General features: G+C 39.6%; 3 protein-coding genes and 2 non-coding genes across 5 annotated transcripts; 1 reads left to right on the forward strand and 4 right to left on the reverse strand.

Annotated features, from left to right (window-relative positions):
* The first annotated feature begins 25 nt into the window (after positions 1–25).
* On the forward strand, positions 26–2,508 carry psmc3 (proteasome 26S subunit, ATPase 3). The gene is made up of 2 exons (XM_056375224.1): positions 26–994; positions 2,049–2,508. The coding sequence occupies exons 1-2, from the start codon at positions 50–52 to the stop codon at positions 2,385–2,387; spliced, it is 1,284 nt and encodes a 427-aa protein (XP_056231199.1). The 5' UTR covers positions 26–49; the 3' UTR covers positions 2,388–2,508.
* A 1,807-nt stretch (positions 2,509–4,315) lies between these two features.
* Positions 4,316–4,387, reverse strand: trnap-ugg (transfer RNA proline (anticodon UGG)). Its single transcript has one exon. It is a non-coding gene; the product is annotated as a tRNA-Pro (tRNA).
* A 412-nt stretch (positions 4,388–4,799) lies between these two features.
* trnap-agg (transfer RNA proline (anticodon AGG)) lies at positions 4,800–4,871 on the reverse strand. The gene has a single exon. It is a non-coding gene; the product is annotated as a tRNA-Pro (tRNA).
* Positions 4,872–5,956: 1,085 nt separating this feature from the next.
* psmb1 (proteasome 20S subunit beta 1) lies at positions 5,957–8,663 on the reverse strand. Its single transcript, XM_056375326.1, has 6 exons — positions 8,476–8,663; positions 7,998–8,105; positions 7,599–7,680; positions 7,083–7,212; positions 6,708–6,814; positions 5,957–6,584 (listed from the first exon to the last, which is right to left on the reverse strand). The coding sequence occupies exons 1-6, from the start codon at positions 8,574–8,576 to the stop codon at positions 6,399–6,401; spliced, it is 714 nt and encodes a 237-aa protein (XP_056231301.1). The 5' UTR covers positions 8,577–8,663; the 3' UTR covers positions 5,957–6,398.
* A 611-nt stretch (positions 8,664–9,274) lies between these two features.
* Positions 9,275–19,471, reverse strand: phf10 (PHD finger protein 10). The gene is made up of 12 exons (XM_056368758.1): positions 19,181–19,471; positions 18,383–18,492; positions 17,768–17,898; positions 17,428–17,511; positions 17,163–17,287; positions 16,888–17,037; positions 16,674–16,783; positions 16,373–16,520; positions 16,071–16,223; positions 11,715–11,823; positions 10,835–11,023; positions 9,275–10,586 (listed from the first exon to the last, which is right to left on the reverse strand). Exons 1-12 carry the CDS (start codon positions 19,250–19,252, stop codon positions 10,489–10,491), a joined length of 1,479 nt encoding a protein of 492 aa, XP_056224733.1. The 5' UTR covers positions 19,253–19,471; the 3' UTR covers positions 9,275–10,488.
* Positions 19,472–19,549: the final 78 nt, after the last annotated feature.

A 19,549-nucleotide genomic window follows, 5' to 3' on the forward strand; every position in this document is an offset into this window, starting at 1 on the left:
GAACATTTATTTTCCGCTGTGTCACAGTTCACTCACAGACAGAGCAAAGATGGCGTCGCTGAGTGACAAATCAGTTTGGGACGAGGTGGAGGATGGCATCGGTGAAGAAGTGTTAAAAATGTCCACAGAGGAGATAGTTCAGCGAACTCGGCTCCTGGACAGCGAGATAAAGATCATGAAGAGCGAGGTGCTGCGGGTGACCCACGAGCTGCAGGCTATGAAGGATAAAATCAAGGAAAACACGGAGAAGATAAAGGTGAACAAAACCCTGCCGTACCTGGTGTCTAATGTGATCGAGTTGTTGGATGTGGACCCCAACGACCAGGAGGAGGACGGGGCTAATGTGGATCTGGACTCCCAGAGAAAAGGAAAGTGCGCCGTCATCAAGACCTCAACTCGACAGACCTACTTCCTGCCGGTGATCGGGCTGGTGGACGCCGAGAAGCTGAAGCCCGGAGACCTGGTGGGTGTCAACAAAGACTCCTACCTGATCCTGGAGACCTTACCCACCGAGTACGACTCCAGGGTCAAGGCCATGGAGGTGGACGAGCGCCCCACAGAGCAGTACAGCGATATAGGAGGGTTGGATAAACAGATCCAGGAGCTGGTGGAAGCCATAGTTCTGCCAATGAACCACAAGGAGAAGTTTGAAAACCTGGGTATCCAGCCACCTAAAGGGGTCCTGATGTATGGACCACCTGGCACAGGGAAGACTCTCCTGGCCAGAGCTTGCGCTGCTCAGACCAAGGCCACCTTCCTGAAGCTGGCCGGTCCACAGCTGGTCCAGATGTTCATCGGAGACGGAGCCAAGCTGGTGAGAGATGCCTTCGCCCTGGCCAAAGAAAAAGCCCCATCCATCATCTTCATCGACGAGCTGGACGCCATCGGAACCAAGAGGTTTGACAGCGAGAAGGCAGGAGACAGAGAGGTGCAGAGGACCATGCTGGAGCTGCTTAACCAGCTGGATGGATTTCAGCCCAACATGCAGGTCAAGGTAAATATGCTGCCACCAAAAAACCGGTGTAAAACACCCCATAGTAAATTGATATACACTCTGTATACTGTGCTGTCTGATTTACGTCACACTGGACTCCAGGGAAAGACAAACTGGAGCTACATTTAAAATAAAATGTAATGTAGTCACAAAATCATACTTTATAGATCACTCTGACTGAAATATGATTGTAATCGCTCTGTAGTGTTAAATTGACAACAAAATTTAGTACAAGAGAAGAAAGTGAAAAAATTACAGATGATTTCAAAATTGTATTATTTTACAGTAATGCAGTATTTAAAACCAGCAAAAGACAATATATAAACTGTGTCAGGGTATATCTTCAACCAAAAACATTACAAAATATCTAATCCCATATTACATGCATCTTTAATACATTAATATACCTTAATCTTATACGATTAACATCAAACAATCATTCCTAATTTTAACATCACCACAACTGCAAGAAAATATAAACACGTATCAAACACAGTGTTTTGTATTTGGGACTTTTGCATCCTTCTTGTGTGTATGTGTGTGTATATATATATATATATAAAAAAAATCTAAAATCTAGTCTATATTCAGTGTCCTTTCATCTGTGGAAACTACCAAACAAAGAGGATGTGTATCATTCAAAATTATAGCAAAATTGAACTGACTACTTCACAATGTTCAGGTTGCAGATTTCTTATTCTAAATGCACACAAAATAAATATGAAATGCATAAATACATAGATAAAGAATACAAAGGTAAATACTGTAAATTTAAATCTGAAACATGGCCACGGGACAGTACAAAATAAAATAATACAAAGATTTGCACATTTTCCCAAATGAAAATAATACATTTGGGGAATTTAGTGATTAGTAAATATACAAAACTAAAATCATAATATTCCTAAAGTTTATAATAATTAAAAAAAAAAAGTTGAACACTGACTTCCTGGTCTATTTTCTTGTCTTCATCTTCACCACAGTAGCTTCTAGCTTCAGATCTACAGTATGATGACTACAACGTTGCTACAGTAATATTGTGCATATTTTTTAGGTGATTGCTGCCACCAACAGAGTGGACATCTTGGACCCTGCACTGCTCCGTTCAGGTCGTCTGGACAGGAAGATTGAGTTCCCCATGCCAAATGAAGAGGCCAGAGCTCGCATCATGCAGATTCATTCCCGCAAGATGAACGTCAGTCCTGACGTCAACTACGAGGAGCTAGCCCGGTGCACCGACGACTTCAACGGAGCCCAGTGCAAAGCTGTGTGTGTGGAGGCCGGTATGATCGCACTGCGTCGTGGAGCCACAGAGCTGAACCATGAGGACTACATGGAGGGAATCCTGGAGGTCCAGGCCAAGAAGAAGGCCAACCTTCAGTACTATGCCTGAGGACACTGCCTGTGTCTGTGCTTATGTGTGAGAGTCTTTGATTATTAAAGAAATTGCTGAGTAAACAGTTGTTACAATTGTTGATTATCTTGAGTTAATAAAAAGAAATAAAACATCACAACTGTTTACGTGTTGTTGTTTCCTCCAGCTAAACAGGGAGGGTGGAGTCTGTGTTTGAAAATATTTTCCTGGTTTCAGGTGGTGCAGCTGCTGTGGATTTTATTCCTTCAATCTATGTTATCCAAACATACATTTAAAAGTAGCCCTGTTGGAATATATAATATCAGTCAAGTCATTAACTAATCAAAGTGAAATTTCTAACACTGGAATCTCTTGTGAGGTCACATTACTTATCAGTCAGCTGCATTCATTTCTAGTGTCACTGGCCTCTTGGCGAGATGCAGAAGCCATCATATTAACGAATGGAGTAACATTTATTTCATGCATGTCTTAAAACAATACTCACCCTCACCAATACTCACCAAAATGTACACAACCTAAAAGTTGTTGGTTACTGTAATCATTTCCCTTCCCCATTCTGGCCCAGAAAAGTTCTTTCAAATGCAGTGTTAATTTGTGTGGAGGACACATGGAACATGAAAATGAGACAGACCTCAGAACTTTTGGCAGATTTTTGCTTCAGGGTGCGCTACAGCAAATTAACAAACAAAATTAAACTGAATCAAACCAACTAAGTTCACTTCAAATTTCCAGGATCTCTCTTGTGGTTTTGGACTTATATTGCTCATCAGAAAAAAAAAGTTTCTGCACTTACATTTTTGATTTTCATCTGCCTCTCTCACCCAGAAATGTCACATCACCGTGGCTCTTGATTCGGGCATGACTGAGGCGAATGTCAAGCAGTTGAAATGATCAGTCTCTATAATTCTCTATAAACAAATATAATAAAAAGAAGAATTTCTACCAAGAAGGACATGTACTAAATGTGTGAGCAGCCATATTCAGGTGGCAGGAAAGTTGGTTCTTTGATTTCCATCACAGTTCTCATGTCCCATGTGGATAGCACAGCTGGACAGGCAGTTGCTATTGTTTTTTTGTAACCAATCAGATTTCACCATGACCTCAACCAGCCAATAATGTAGTTGCTGTCAAACTGCTGTCAAATCTGTTCTCTCCTCTTCCGTCAGCTGTTGTTTCAGTCCACTCCTCATCACACCCAGATCTCCAGCATTCCTTTCTTCCCATCACCACCACCACCACCAGTGTCTTGACCCCGGGGAGTTGCCTATACTTCGCACAGCCTCACCCCCTTTCAAATATGATGACATCACGATGGGGTCTAATCACCAAAGACCAACAGACAACCCAAAAGCAAGACACAATCACAGAGGCGCTGTCCCTCTGCCGCCCTGGGCTATTCCATCAGTGTATGAGTGTGATACATGAATGTGTAAGTGAATGGGTGAATGTGGCAAGTATTATAATGCACTTTGAGTGGTCAGTAAGACTAGAAAAGCGCTATATAAGTGCAAGTCAATTTATCATTTATAACAATTTAAAACAAAGTTCAGAACTGAAATAATGTGTAAAATTCCATGGTCTGCTGTTGAAACATTCACACTACTGCAAATGTTGTTGGCATCACATTCAAAACACATAATCAACCACGCAAGGATTTCATGAAGTTCTTTTAAACCTTTTCACAAGATAATGGCATCACACATCACACAGCTTGTTGTTTGATCCTACCTGTACATATTTGAGACAGGCTATTATACGTGTATGTGTGTTAAAATGTGTGTTTTTCGATTTACATGAAAATGTTTTTTTCTTTTTATCTTGTTAATGAGGCGTCTCAGGGAGGTTCAGTACAGACAAGGCCAGAACATTTCTAAGACCCAGTTAAAACAGCCTACGAAAAGGCTCAGATTATTCAAATTTCTGTGACCCCAGGAGTCAAGAAATCAGGGCTCGTCCGGGATTTGAACCCGGGACCTCTCGCACCCAAAGCGAGAATCATACCCCTAGACCAACGAGCCAGATGTCAGAGTTGATAAACATCTGTGTGAGTCTACCATTAATCAAACAATCCAAATTGGTGATGTGGCATCTTAGGGCCCTACATCTCATATATGTAAACAACACCCTCTCAACACAATTCATTATGTTGTAGTTGCAAGATTAGTCAACAGCCTAGTGTTTTGTTCTGTCATTTCAGGACCGGATAAAATTCCAAACAATTGACTGGACACCACTCAATATAAACATTTGGATTTAGCTTATTGCTGGTGCTTTTCTGCACTTTTTTCATCTGCATGTATTCCAACTGGTTAACTCAATAATATGCAGTACATTGTGGTGCAGGTTTTGTAGTCTATAGTCTTTTGCTTTGCCTGAAAGATTATTTGTACAACAGTTTCTCAGTTGTGTGACCCACAGGTTTAAAAAGAAGGGCTCGTCCGGGATTTGAACCCGGGACCTCTCGCACCCTAAGCGAGAATCATACCCCTAGACCAACGAGCCTCCATATACAGACGTACACATCTGAGTTTATGTTCTGCTGAGACCTGTAATTTAACTCTTCTTGGTGATGATGTGGCGACTTGGGGCTTCAAGTTTCATCTGGTCCAACAGCGCCCCCCGGTGGTCTCATTTATACGTGCGTCTGACTGTGCATGATAGGCATGCCCCAAAGATGTGTACATCATCCCTATAATTTAGTTTAACGATAGCCATTGCAATCTAATTGTAACAATAACAGCAATGACTACATTTTGAAACTTAACGATATAAATGTAATAATGAAATTAAATGCTACAGATGAAAATAATTAATTAAGTTTTGCAATGAAGAATAATAGCAGCAGAACAAGTTTAAAACTTTGCATAATTTGGTAATGTATTTAAATACATATGGTAGCACTGGAGGACAATGATTTTACTGCTGTAACTTCAGCTCCGTCGAAGGTTTCATTTAACTCCGAAGCTGCCACACCCACACATTTAGCATTTTCTGCGTTTAACGTGTAGAAATAGCAAACCAGACACTGTAGCACTAGCAGCCAGCTTACGGTTTGGACATTTTACTGACCATCAGCAGGACGCCCCGGTCACTGCATTCACAAGTCCCGTTCTGCCAGCGAGGGCGCGGGATTCACACAACTGCTATCCCCTAAAAACTGCTAAACCCAAGCGACCCCCAGTTTCAATGACCATACCCGCCCTCGTCCTCATGTTTGACCCAAAGGGCCACCGTAGAAAAAAAAAAGGCTGATAACCAAGTTAAATTAAAACAAGATATAAGATATCTAAACTTGATAGTACAAAACGTTAAAAATGTACAGTACTGTCCTGCAAATGTACGAAGCAATGCTGCAGTTCACTAAAAAATATTTACTAAACACTTTTCTTCTGCATTTTAATTTATTAGTCTTAGTTATAGTGGCTGCCACCCAATCTATAAACAGTCATTTGCCTTTTTACCTCTGTTGGCAGCGATTTTCATTTTCTATTATCTTTTTCTTAATTAGGTAAAAACTAAGCACAACATTGTAAGTATATCTGAGGTGGTGTGTACCAGTGTGAAAACATGCACATGAACAAGAGCAGCAGATTTTTCAGTTCTTTACATTTATTAAGAATGTAAAAAGAATAGCAGGGTATATATCCTTCCAAAACGTAATGAAAAATCCAAACAGAGGCAGAATCTAGGCATGGGTGAGGGAAGAACTTGCTTCTCAGAACAGGAGTGCTGATCTAGAATCAGGTTGGCAATCCACAAAAACAAGGATGTGTGAATAATGAAAATAGGAAGGGAGTAATTGTGGAAAGCAGGAGAAGAGCATACATTTGAAATAAATGTAGACAGTCAACTGATATCAAAAGGGAAAATCAGCTCCCCAGTAAAAGCCTCACATAAGAGGCCACCTGAATAACCTCTGGATCAAAACTCCTGTTTTAAGAAACTTGATGTAAAAGGGCCAAACCAACAGTGTGAATGTGGAGAGAACAGACCAAAGAAGAAAGCAGATGGAAACATCATTTTTATTCCTCAGTCTTTCCTCAAAGGTACAGTCTGCTCATTAATGCCCTCCTTAGTGATGACGCAGACCCGAAGGGCATCTCCGGTGTAGACATCTCTCTCTGCAGCTGAGATGAAGACATCTTTGACCAGCTGAACCGCCTTGTCCTGAGTCAGAGGGACATGCTGCACACCCTCCATGTTCTTAAAACCAATCTGGGGGCAGAGCGTGTTGGAAAGAGAGTCAAACATGAACATAACTCGTCCACTGTAAGGAAACTTGACAGGAGCACTGTACATTTGTTTGTCTGAATACTTAGTTAGTATGCATATGTGCACCTGGTTGTCAAGCAGTGGCTGCAGCATGGCACTTGCCGATCCTCCAGCCTTGTAGGTGTCTCTCTGGTAAGAGCCCACTGGGTCAAAACTGTACACTGCTCCCTTGCCTACATTAGATATTAAATATTACAAAATAACACTTATTACAATAAGATAGTAAAAGCTTTACAGTTTCCAACTTAGACACAGAAAAGATAATGGAATATAGCTTTGATACAATGATGCACAATATAGGCAAACCACAGACTTTAACAGCATAATACTTTCAGTCACCTGCAATCACAGCAGATCAGAATGTCATCATGTAACAGCATCCTGGACAAACTTACAGAAAATAAATACTAATCTTATTAGCTGATGAATTTAAGTACATACCCTCTTCATCCAGTCCTCCAATGATGTTGTAGACGTAGTAGGGGAAGAACCTCCTGCTGTATAGGATGGTAGACAACATGGCTGCGATGGCTCCGCTGGTCATTGTCTTGTTGTTTGAATGTTTGTACATCTGAGAGTAAAGACGGAACAAGAGAAGAAAAGAACCAAGATGGCATCCTTATTGTTAATTAACTGTGGTAACACTGGAGACTATTTAAGGTCCTTGTGCAATTTAGAGGAGACCTTGCAAAACAAATATCCATAATGTATACACAGTCACTCTTAAAGTTTCTTGTAAGAGATTTTTAGAATAATTCAAACTGAAAAAAATACAACTGTCATCATTAAAAGCTAACAAGACACATAAAATATCAGACTATTGTGAATTCTGTCTTAAACAGCACTGAGATAAACAGACTGCACTGGTGCACAAGCAGGGGCAAGCAGAATCATCAGAAATATACTTTTTTTAAGGATGAGACTAATGAGAGAACGAAACTGCCTGAATCAGCTCACCTTTAATCTGGCATCAATGATTTTGGTCAGAGTCAGGCAGTCGCCATGGAAACCGCTGCATCCAATGACGGTTGTGTCTGTCCTGTAAGGTGAGAAACAAGCACAACAGACACAGTAAGAACAGTATATTCTTCAGTCATTTATGTGGCACTGACGGGTGATTTTTATCCCCAATACCATCGGGCCTGTAACCGAGGAGCTAGTACAGCATTAATAGTCACAGGGAAACGGCACTGTCCATTTTACAAGAGTACTGACGCTGCAGTGTCTTCAAGAAATTGAGTGGAGGACCCGTGACAGATTAATTAGTGATGATATAGTGATGATATGGTGTCTTATTATTGTTAATTCTGCTGCCCTTCATTGAAAGTAGGGAGGGAGGTGACTGTGCACACTTACAGCTTGTAGCATTTTGGTGAGTCCCGGCTGTGGATTGAGTAGCCTTCACTCAGCCTGGTGTCTGAGGCTACGATGGCGAAGTCTTCCCCGGCAACAGCTAGTACAGTTCTGAAAATAATAACGAATAAATGACACAACACAGATTAGTTCATTCATCTTATAAACACCGTCACTAAACTGGTGTCACTGACACTTGCTAACGGAAGCTAAGCTACTGATACGAAACTGAAACTGTGATACTAGTTAACTAATCCTTCCTTTATACATCCGTGGCCAATAATGTTAACTTCCCAGTAAGTTATTATGGGAATAGCTCGTATTGTGGACTAACAAGCCCTGCTCTGTTCTCAAACTTTTCATTAGCGTTACCTTTGTTTTGTTTCCGTGTGCTAAGTTGGCTAGCTCGTTAGCACAGTCCAACTGGAGGTAAATGTTAGCTAGTAGGCTAACTAGCCAGCAGTTGGAAAATCAAACTCACCCTCCGTTGAAAGCGTACGGTGAGAACCGGTGCTCTACCGGACCGGTATAATGATATTCTTTCATCTTCCCAGAGTCTCCAAAAGTCTGCGCAGAGAGCATCTTTGTTACGGATAGACAACAGTGTTCAGCTTTCTGCCAGGTAAAGTCGCTGTATCACTGCAATATGGCAGCCTCTTCTTTGACTGTCTGCTCGCCCGCGTGTTCAGTCGTACTCTGTGTCAGAGCGCCCCCACAGGATGTTTCTAATAAAGCAGGCGCTGTCAGTGAGGCCAGCATTACATCAAGCTTTCATCAGGACCAGAATTATATGTGACCTTACAGCACTGGGTAATTCTGTCTGATTTGAAAGGATAATATAAAATATATCAAAAGCAGAAATCAAATAATTGAATAATCCAGATTTGCAGATTGCTGGACTGCAGGTAAACAGATTTACAAGACAAGTAATAATAAGTTGTTTGTAAGATGAAGTCAGTTATCTGCACAACTGAATGCATCAAAACTTGATGGCATCAAACCCATAATTTAGGTGACAATAAAAATTCAAATACCTTTCAACTTCCTGTTATTCACTCAAACATTCATGGAACATTAAAGGCTCAAACACAGCAGTCAGTCCATCTTGTAATGGTGACAGTATGAAAGTTTCAAGATGTTACATATGTAAAGCCTCCTATCCCTCTTATTTTTTTTAAGAGAAAAAAGTGAATAAAAACAATGCTAAAGTGAACACATACATTCAGTAATTAAACTGACGGATTTAATTTATTATGGTACACAAGTTACAAAAGAATGACTCTTTTGTTAAGTAGCTTTTATTGAAAAAGAAGACACTTCAGAATTCAGTGACTATGACATTATTAGCAACAAATATTCCTTAAACAACCTGCTCATTGCAGGACAATACAAAATAGATCAGATAAAAAAAATAACAAAAACAATTTATTTTAAGGTGATTTCAAAAACATCAATAATAATAATCATAAATGATGGATGCCAATTCGATTACAATTCTACGTACTTACAATGAGTGGTTACATTTTTGTACAATTATCAACAGTGAAGGGTTGAGAACTCTGTTTTGATAAACAAGACTCGCACATAAATACCTGAAAACTGCAGCAGCCGTGAGGTCTACCACAGCCAGTGTCTATTACATTTCATTACACAGGATCACAAGCACCATGTCATTATGTTAGACAAGACTTCGTTTAAATAAGACTGCTCTTTACTGGCCTGCCTCATTAAATAAAGTTTATTAAACGGTAGTTCATAAGATACAAAAACATACAAAAATGGTTTGAAACCCTGATTGTTTCAGTAGTACAAGATCAAAAGCACCATTTGTTCAACTGAAACAATTTCCCATCAAACAGTTTCACTACAGGAATGTTCAGAAACTACAGGATTCATTGGTTTAATGAAGTAGGAACACACTGATACTGTTAGTGGTTCACAGTTTAGTGCAGTATATCTGGATGGATTTGATTTACAGTTTAGCTGTTAATATTATTTCTGTATGGTGTTTGAGGTTCAGTCAGTCAGTCAGTCTCTAACATGACAGAACAGAGTTGTTATGCTAAAGATAATGCCCAATCTGGGCATTTTAAGCACATACATTTGAAGTATAACCACATACATTATTTTAGTTTGGCTTGAAGATGGGAAATAAGAATTCAAACTATAGGCCTGCCTTACCGATGTTGTCAGAGCTTTCACAGAAAATATTAATGTTTGTTTTCTAGTGTTAAACTCTAAAAGACCAGTCAGTCAGTTAAGAGTAACAGCAGGTTGAGATCTTATGTTTGATTGTTGGCATTTGGTAGGAGGGCTAAAACCTTTGTTTATTTTTGGATCACAATCTGGGCCTTTAAAACATTCTATAAGAAAGACTTTGAGAAAAACAATGACCTGGTTTTTTGAAATTTTACAGCTTCTGGAAATGACTGAACTAATGACAGTGCATTTGTGTACAATTCAGTAAAGGTACTGTGGTTAAAGATGCTGTTGCTCATTTTTGAGCTGACTTTGACTTCTTAGGTGTTTTGGCTCCTCCCTTCTTCTTGGGTGTGGTGAAATCTTTGTCGCACACTTCACATACCCAAAGCCCTGAGGAGACAGAGAGACTGAATTAATTACTTTGAAAAAGACAACTTGAAATACACTTAAATGAATGACTATAAAAATGGAAAGTATGTTCAAGTCTGCTCTTTTTTCTCTCATAGTGTTTGTTGCCCAGTCACCCAGGGCAATGTTGATCAGGACTGTAGTTTAAGTCAAGTAAGTGGTTGTCTATCTGTCTGCCCATCAATCCACCCTGCACATACAATGTACTGTATCTATGTCCATCCACTCACCAGTAGGAATGGAGTCCATGCCCACGCAGAATGTGTGGTATCCTCTATCACATTTGTCACAGAACATCATCTCGTCCTCGTGGTGGGGCTGCTGGCACACGGTGCAGGTCTTACACTCCATACACTGCCAACGGTACGTCTGGATTACACTCACCAGCCCCGTACTCATGTCCAAGCAGGACGGGTGGCCTAAAAATTACAGACATGGAGACACGTGCACAGAAGCAAACATGCATGCACAGAACCAGAGACGCACACATATCCAAGGACAGAAATAAATATACAACACATGCACACACACACACACACAAGCAAACACGAAGACACAAAAACAGACATAATGTGAACAGGCCCACCCATCCACATACACACACGTGAATACACCGTCTTGTTGCATCAGAAAGCCTCAAGATCATTACAACGAAATAGCAACATTTGGAATTTAAATATTTTTTAACTGGAAAGTATTTGAAATATTTCATGTTTGTAAAAACATAAAAAAACACTAAAATTTCCCATGTTTGAAACAGCTTTCAGATGAATAACTGTATTGACATCTGTTTGAACCACATATGTGTTTGCAAGGGAATTATACACATTAACTGAAATTCCACACTTTACCATCTAAATGTAAATACAACAAGGCAGGATAAACATTTGGCTGAAAATATAAAATGTACTTAAACACCACCCGTGATTCTAACTTAGCATATTTGGCACAAAATATCAATATCATTAGAAGTGGTTCAATTCTGCTGCTGTTGTGTAGCAAATTCTGGATTCTGGAGATATTTACTTGACTTGACCACAAAGTTAAAAAAAGAAGACATCACAACAAAAAACAGGGAACTGTCCTTTAAAATTAAGCGTGTGAACTTACCACTGTTATCACATTGGGAGCAGTGAATGAGAGCCTCTGGCTTGCCTTTCTTGTTGGCCTCTTTACCCTTCTGGCAAATGCCACATATAGCATTGGGAATGACCTTAGGCTGCAAGGGCAGAATAATGCTATAAAAACCAATCATACATGGGTATCCTGTAGTTATGGACAACAAAGTAGTTCAACAAATGTTTGGAGAATAAACAAAAAATCTTTTTCGGGGCACACTATATGAATTCATCATGACTGATTTATTCATTTTAAACTAAAAAAATCAATCATCTAGTATCAAAGCTGCCTTCCTACTAAGTTTCATGGCACTGAAATCTATCTCAGGGTACAAATACAAGAAAGGTGTATCATGTCTATCAGACCTTGCAAGCATGTGGCATTTAAAATCTACAGTAGATTTTTTTTTCCATTGATCAACTTTATAGGAGACTGACTTTAAGGATCGTGCAGTGCTGGAAAAAACATCTTCTATTATTATGTAAGAATGTTCAAAGCTATTTGACAAATATTCATCACTTGTCAATTTGAACCAATATGGTGTCAGAGACAAGCGCCACTTCTCCCTCTTCTTTGAGTTTGAAAACTTAATTTCCCTTCTTTAACTGTGTTGTATAAATATGGATATCTGAAGAGTTGCCTTCTATTGAATGTACTGAGTTTCACAGAGGACAGAAAGGTAAGAACCAGAGCAGGAAGGTAAAGAGACTCTGGGACATTTAAATCAGGATGTCACACAGGAGCTGTTTAAAATTTGAATGTCTCTATTGGAAGACACAGAACACCTTTGGCTCACTAGCAGAAAATATGAATGGATGGTTATTAGCGACATTATATTATGATATTACAAACAATGTGACTCAAACTGTTAACGAGTCAGCAACGTTGAATAATATAACAAAACAAATTTTTTATATCACACCTAACACTATAACACATGTGGCTAGAAGGCTAGAACCGTGGTTCAAAAATCAAAGCCTGCAAACTATGGATTTGAAGAATCGTTAGATGCCTACAGGATTCAACAGTATCCCTAAAATGTACAAAATCTGTTGTCAACTGACAAAATTCACTTTGTTTTTCTGTTTTTCATGGACAAAGCATGTGTTTAGCCTGATTAGCCTACATCATGTCCAGTTACCTCTAATGCCTCAAGATATGGTGAGACATCCTTCATTAAAATGTCCCCTGATTGGAAAGGAGCCAAAGGTACAAAACTATGGTTCAATAAAGGACACAATTTGGTACTGATGATATCCAAGAAACAAAGGAGAAAACTAAACAAAGAGAAAGACAGCAGCAGGAAAGGGAAGTAAGAAAAAGGAAGAGCTGGACACAGTCCCCTGAACTGCTCGTGCACATTCACATATATATTCACTATGCATATGTGAATATAATGAATATTTCACCACCAATTCACCTGAAAATTCAGCTGTTCATAGATTTGGCATAGCTAGGATTACTGAAATCTAGTAAAAGCTTTGTCCATACTGCTATCGTGAACTGATAATGTGGTTGTGGGTACAGCCGCTTACATTACTAGCAGGGCCCAGCCTACGCTTTATTAAGTCCAATAAGTCTGCTTCATGCCTGCACAGTCAAAACATCTCTTCATTGGAAACATCCAGACAGTAAAACTGAAAAGGAGCAATTCATGAGGCTGAATCCAGCTAGTTTGAAGTTTTATTCTAAATTAACTAAATTTGGACATGAAATACTGTATTTTATGCACAGAAAAGAGAACAGAACTTTTAACATTACATATCATTTCAGACATAGTACAGAGGGACAGTTAAGTGTGAACCTTATACTAGCTGACAACACATTCATCCACAGCTAGCTTCCACTGATTTTAGATCAGTGGATCAAATGGTATAAATATAGTGCTTTACTTTTATTGACATCTAAGTGATTATGTCTCTGCTGTCAAGAGATTTCTATAATGTAAGTGATGAGGTTTGTAGCCATTGCTACAAATATTAACGTGTTAGCTGTGTCTCACAGCTTCCTCACACCTGCCTGGACTGAATGTACAGTATCCAGTGGAACCGAACACTTCACAACCTTACGACTGGACTGAAAATCATGGCTCTCAAATTCAATGTCTGACACACAAAATAATGAAACCTTCTGAGCTCCTTCTGAGAATCAAACTAGCACCACACATTCTTGGCTAGACTTTTCTAGACTTCTTAGCTGTCGGATTCACGGATTCAATTGCAAAAAGTATAATCTGCTGCACATGATGTTTATGTAATTAATGTCATATTACTGTTTGAAACTACATCAAACAGTGAATACCAATTTTTTAATCTCCATAATGTCCGTCTATGTATAAGCTACAGAAAGGTGGAGCCAAAGCTTTTATATCAATTCAAATTCAAATCATTAACCTGAACATGTCATGTTAATGGTGCAACACAGATTTGACATGTATGTAACATGCAACATGTATCACATCTGAAAAAAACACTGCTGTAAAGGCAATTAGTCAATCAGTCAATCTAATTCCAACTTTGTTGTTCATAATTAGTTTTTATTCATGAGCCGTTTGTGAAACACCACACTACTCAAAAGCTTTAGTTTTCACCAATCATGAGGTCACCATTAACCACTGCACATACTGTAGATGGTAGCCAGACCAGAGCGAAGTAACGTTAATCAGCTAGCAGTCTGCATCACTGCCTCAAACTTTTCCTGTCACATGTAGTGTCTTTTCTGGAGACATAAAAGTCATTACAAATCAGTAGATCTCTCATCTACTTTTGAAACTTCTGAAAATGGGAAAATATATGAAACATCTGCCACTGAAAAGAAGACTGGCACATTCTAAGTCCATGGGCATTTTACTCTGGCCAATTTAACAGAGTTACAAAGTCATGAATCAAACCTGGATTCTGTAAATTGCATTTTTTTCAAATACAGAAATGCCCTAAAGTTGTTTCATCTATACTGTAGGTCCTTTGCACTCATCACATATTGATACAGTACATGGATATTAGATTACTGAGTAATTCTAGTTATTTCTGGCTACCAACATGCCATTCCATGTCTGTAGGCTCAAATGCATATGCAAAATGATCTGATGAATAAAGGTCAATTCAAGGTCAAGTTAAATCAAACTTAAGCACACTGAAACCCGTAAACAGACACTAGAAAAGGACCATGCCCACACCACAAAGCTGAGCCAAACTCAACTGGACTTACCCAGGTCCATCATACTCTTAATAATGGTAATATACCAGCATATTTTTAGGCGCTGGAATTGTGTGTGCACAGCACAGTGGGCTGTAGGGAGCAAGACTCATATAATACTATTTGCCCATCTACAGTGCCATTTATTTAACATTTCTTTAACATGACTACCAAAGATATGCCATGACTGGGTGTCAAAGAAAAGTACACTGGTGTGGGGCTTGTCCAGCAGAGTCCAAAACCAGACAGATAGCATGCAGACTACTTCTAGCTCAGCTCAGCAACAGTGTGAACAAGGTCAGCAAGTCCTCATCTCTCAAGGACAGGTAACGACCATGTCAAACAGCTGTCTGATACTTATTGAAAGATTAACAGTACATCACATGGTGTATAAACAAAACATATTATTTTACCAATACACACTTTAAACATGAAGGTTAAGTGCATTCTACACTTCAGATATAAATGTTAAAATTCTCTAGTGTTAACATCAACTACTTTAAAAGCAACCACAAAATGTATGTGGTTTATATTTTCTATATCAGAGTAACAAAAAGACTTTTCAAAAATGAAAAAGCAAAACTAGCAGCCAAAACATCCACTTACTTGTCTTGGAAGTATCTTTTTTTGACAAGTGAGGACAGACAAGAGGTATATTGAAGACACTCAAAAGGAAAAACTTTTAAAGTTCAAATTTGTCTTCGCTGAAAAAACAAAAAAGGTGAAAGTGCAGTGAAAAAGAAACAAGTGAACTGTTCCTTTAAAATGTTCTTATTGCTCACAGTCTGGTACAAAGAGGGGGGAAAAAAAAGCCAAGTGGCAATCATAAAAACAAAAACTGAAGACAGGACCCCCCCAGTCAGTGAGTGTGTGTGTGTGTGTGCGTGTGCGTGTGCGTGTGCGTGTGTGTGTGTGTGTGTGTGTGTGTGTGTGTGTGTGTGTGTGTGTGTGTGTGTGAGAGAGAGTGTGTGGCCCAGGTTGTCCCAGCTGAAATGCTGACAAACTGTAGAAGCCGGAGAACAAAGTGAAGAAAGCTAGGGAGGGGTGGCGGGATGGATGGAGTAAGGGAGTGGTAGTAGTAGAAAGAGGAGGAGGGGGTAGAAAGTGCTGCTGCTGTTGTTGGAGAAGAGTTCAGGTGGTTTTGTCCTCTACCTTGTACCCTGGGGTGGCTTTGTGGGAGGCTGAGTGCCGCAGGCTGCCGTCTTTGCCTGGGGTGGATGTCCTGTCTTTGGCCTTGGACTTGTGGCCCTGTCCACCTGCTCCCTCCTGGCTCTCCACATCTGATGTGTTGCCTGAAGAACTGTCCTGTAGAGAGAAGGACAAGAGGTTTAAGAGTAATGTATATTACAATATTTTAATGTTGATACATGAATGAAGTATGGCTAATGTTAATGATGGATGGAGTGATCTAACACACATCCAGTGGCAACTAGAGTATCACTCTAATGTCTTACAGATGAGTTCTTGTTCTTTTTCTCATCTTTGCCATCCTCAGCATCATCTGAGTCGGGCTCTGAGTCCAGTGCAGGGAGTTCTGGATCCAGTGGAGGCTCAAACAGAGCTGTGTTCAGTGGCAGGTATCGCAGCTCATTGGGAGAGTACCTGTTATGCACAACACAATGATGCATCAGGGCAAAACATTCAGTAGAACAATAGATAATACAATACTATAAGCCTATTCAGAAAACACTATTTCACTTAGGAAAAAAGAGACCAATTGCAAGTAAAAGCCTTCATCTAGGTGTGTAACTGTACCTTTTGTAGTAGTCTTGAAATTGTCCTGGTATAAGAGCCACAGGGTAGGGCCCTGTCCTGGTCAGCTCTGGAGCCAGCACCTTGAACCTGCCCTGAGGCACCTGGATGATCTGAGAGAGCACAAAAAAAATGCAATGCTCAAAAATTCTGTGTCTCTTATGTAAAATGAATCCATGTAAAATAACAGATCATCCATATCACAGGTTGGACTTACATGTGTCTGGAGGTCAAAGTAAGCTCTCCTCTCCTCCATACGCTCCCTGTTGAAGTTACTGTTGAACTCTGCAGCTTTTTTTGCTGCCTTCTTAATGTACTCAGGAACCTTACTGGCCTCCACCCTCTGAGGATTCTGCTGCTGCATTTGCTATGAAAGGAAAATGGACAAAGCCACATGGTGAATTTTCCTCAAATGCATTATAGTAAAGTATAATGCCTCATTATTCATCAGTCCTAAGTTCAACAGGATATTTCTGTTGTTTTTGTACTTACAGAGTACTCTTTAGCTATCCTCTGTCGCTCTCTCTCCTGCAGTATGACTGAATACTCAGAGTGTTTGGTGGGATACTCCTTTATCATCAGATCTATCACCTCATCACTCCGCAAAGCTGTCAGACCTGGAAATAAACAAAAAACACTTGCATGAACAAATACTACTCACAGCAGATCATGTCAACAGGGTTCCTCACAAAAGGATTTTGTGCACTACAGTAAAACAACTGTGCGCTTCACTATAGTTCTGAGATTTGGTTCCTACCCAGAGTGCACTGTGTTTCAGTGATGACATTCTGTTCACGCAGGTAAAGTTTCTCTTTGTGGGACAAGTCTCTCCGCTCCATATCTTCAGAGGGACAAAAAACAACATTAGAAGCTTTCTCAGTGCCTATACTTGTAAATGACCAAGAATTATTACTGGAATGGCTCTCTTCTGTAAATGTACACATTTGCATATTAATATAGCATATATCACAATGTTAAAATATAATACAAATATGATTTAACACTAATCTCATAATCTATAATAATCAAATAAACCTATGGTTTTTTTAATCAGCAAATTATCAACTGATTGAGGACTATTATAAAAATTTTCTTACCAGGATACTTCCTCTTGAATGATGTAACTCCCAGATACTCGCTGACCTGCTCTTGCAGCATGTAATACTCTCCTGTGTCATCTGGCGGCCACTTGTACTCTGTCAGGTTCTCTGCTGGGAAATATGTCGGTCTGGGAGGTTGTAGTGGGAGAACAACAGCTTAGTTTAAACTAAATACAAGTTCATTTTTCTTATCCATAAAAGTTAAAGTAAACCATTAAAACTGTAATATATTTCTGTTCAACTTGTGTTTGCATTTGTATAAATTCATGAAATAAGAAAATTATAACCCTGAACTTTGTTATACTGATATTAATTTCCTATACTATGTGTTGGTGTGTGTGTTCGGGTGTAAGGACAGAGGGTGTTGTACACTGTACAAATTGTAAAGTCACTTGAGACAAAAGTAGATTAAACATGTCTTACACTCTTAACAAACACACCAAAAAAGATGACAATGACAATTTTGAGAATAGAGCATAATCAAAAATCATATAAATACAAAAACTTTTTGAACCCATTGGTAATTAACTGGTTAGAAACAAAAGGTTGGACAATATTTTAAGTTAGCACTCTGCAAGTTGTTGTTTCACACCAAGCACCAAGCCAACATACCCAAGATCTTGGCTAGAGGTGTCACAGCTTCGAGAGCTGTCCCCTGAACCCATCCTACGTCTTTTGGGAGGCTGGCTGCCATCATTGGACTCCTCCTCTATTACATCCTCCTGCAGTGGAAAAGAAAAGGTGCAATTCTAACTTATAATAATGATATATTGTGATGTTAACAACTAGTATACAGCATGCTGTCCTCTCTACTTTTTCATTTACACATATGGGGCAAGTTCACAGGAATTTTTTTCAGCATTTCTTCACAAACATCTGCTTAGGGTAGTTTTAAAAACACCTTCATGCTTCTGACCTACAACCAGCATCAGTGGATGACTGGAAGAGATTTGTTGATTGGATGGTGTGATTGGAAGTAACCTACTTATTACGCAAATACAACCTGTGATTCCTTGGCAACCCATTTGTGTCCAACCAAAACAGAAAGCATGAGTTTATATGCACAGTTGCCAAAGTAGTGACTGGCAGAAGGAAGGAGTAGGCTACATAAAATTGCAGTCAAACCACTCAACAGGAACGCGTTACGCTATTTCTGACTTGGACCCTTGGAAAAGAACACGGGTCTCTGTTTGTAAACGCAACAGAGGAACACAAACCACCCCAAATAGACTAACTATTCATTGATCGCAACTGAAAACAAAGGAGTGATGCTAATGTGGCTAACAATTGTCAATCATAGACGAAGGCAGCCGTTGGACAGTCAGCTAGCTGTTAGCTAAACAACCAACCATGCAGAGCTCCGGCTCACAGCTATCTGTGATTCGTGTCGTTACGGAGTATAAATGTCACCTTTATGGATTGTGCTCCAGGAGTAGCGGGGTTACTATCGCAGGGCGGTCTGGCGGGGAGCACAGCAGCCATATTTCGCTAAATAAAGCGGCTGTTGGAGTAGCTCAGCAGCCGTTCCTTCGTTGGTTTCCTTCTTCTTGTGAAGTATTGTGGCCGTTAACGAATGTTTAGTTACATAACCGCCATCTTCTGGACTGGAGTGTAGGTTGGGAATTGTATATTATGTCGTTACGTCTTAATTGCGAATGGTATTTATATTCTATATACAATGGTTATATTATTTAGCAAATTTAAATATTAATTTAAACTTGTTCTTATGATAAATATTTGTTGTGTGGAATGGAAAGAGGCATATCCAAAGTTAGCTGG

The sequence above is a fragment of the Seriola aureovittata genome, chromosome 1 (genome assembly GCF_021018895.1).
Source record: "Seriola aureovittata isolate HTS-2021-v1 ecotype China chromosome 1, ASM2101889v1, whole genome shotgun sequence".
Classification (NCBI taxonomy): Eukaryota; Metazoa; Chordata; class Actinopteri; order Carangiformes; family Carangidae; genus Seriola; species Seriola aureovittata.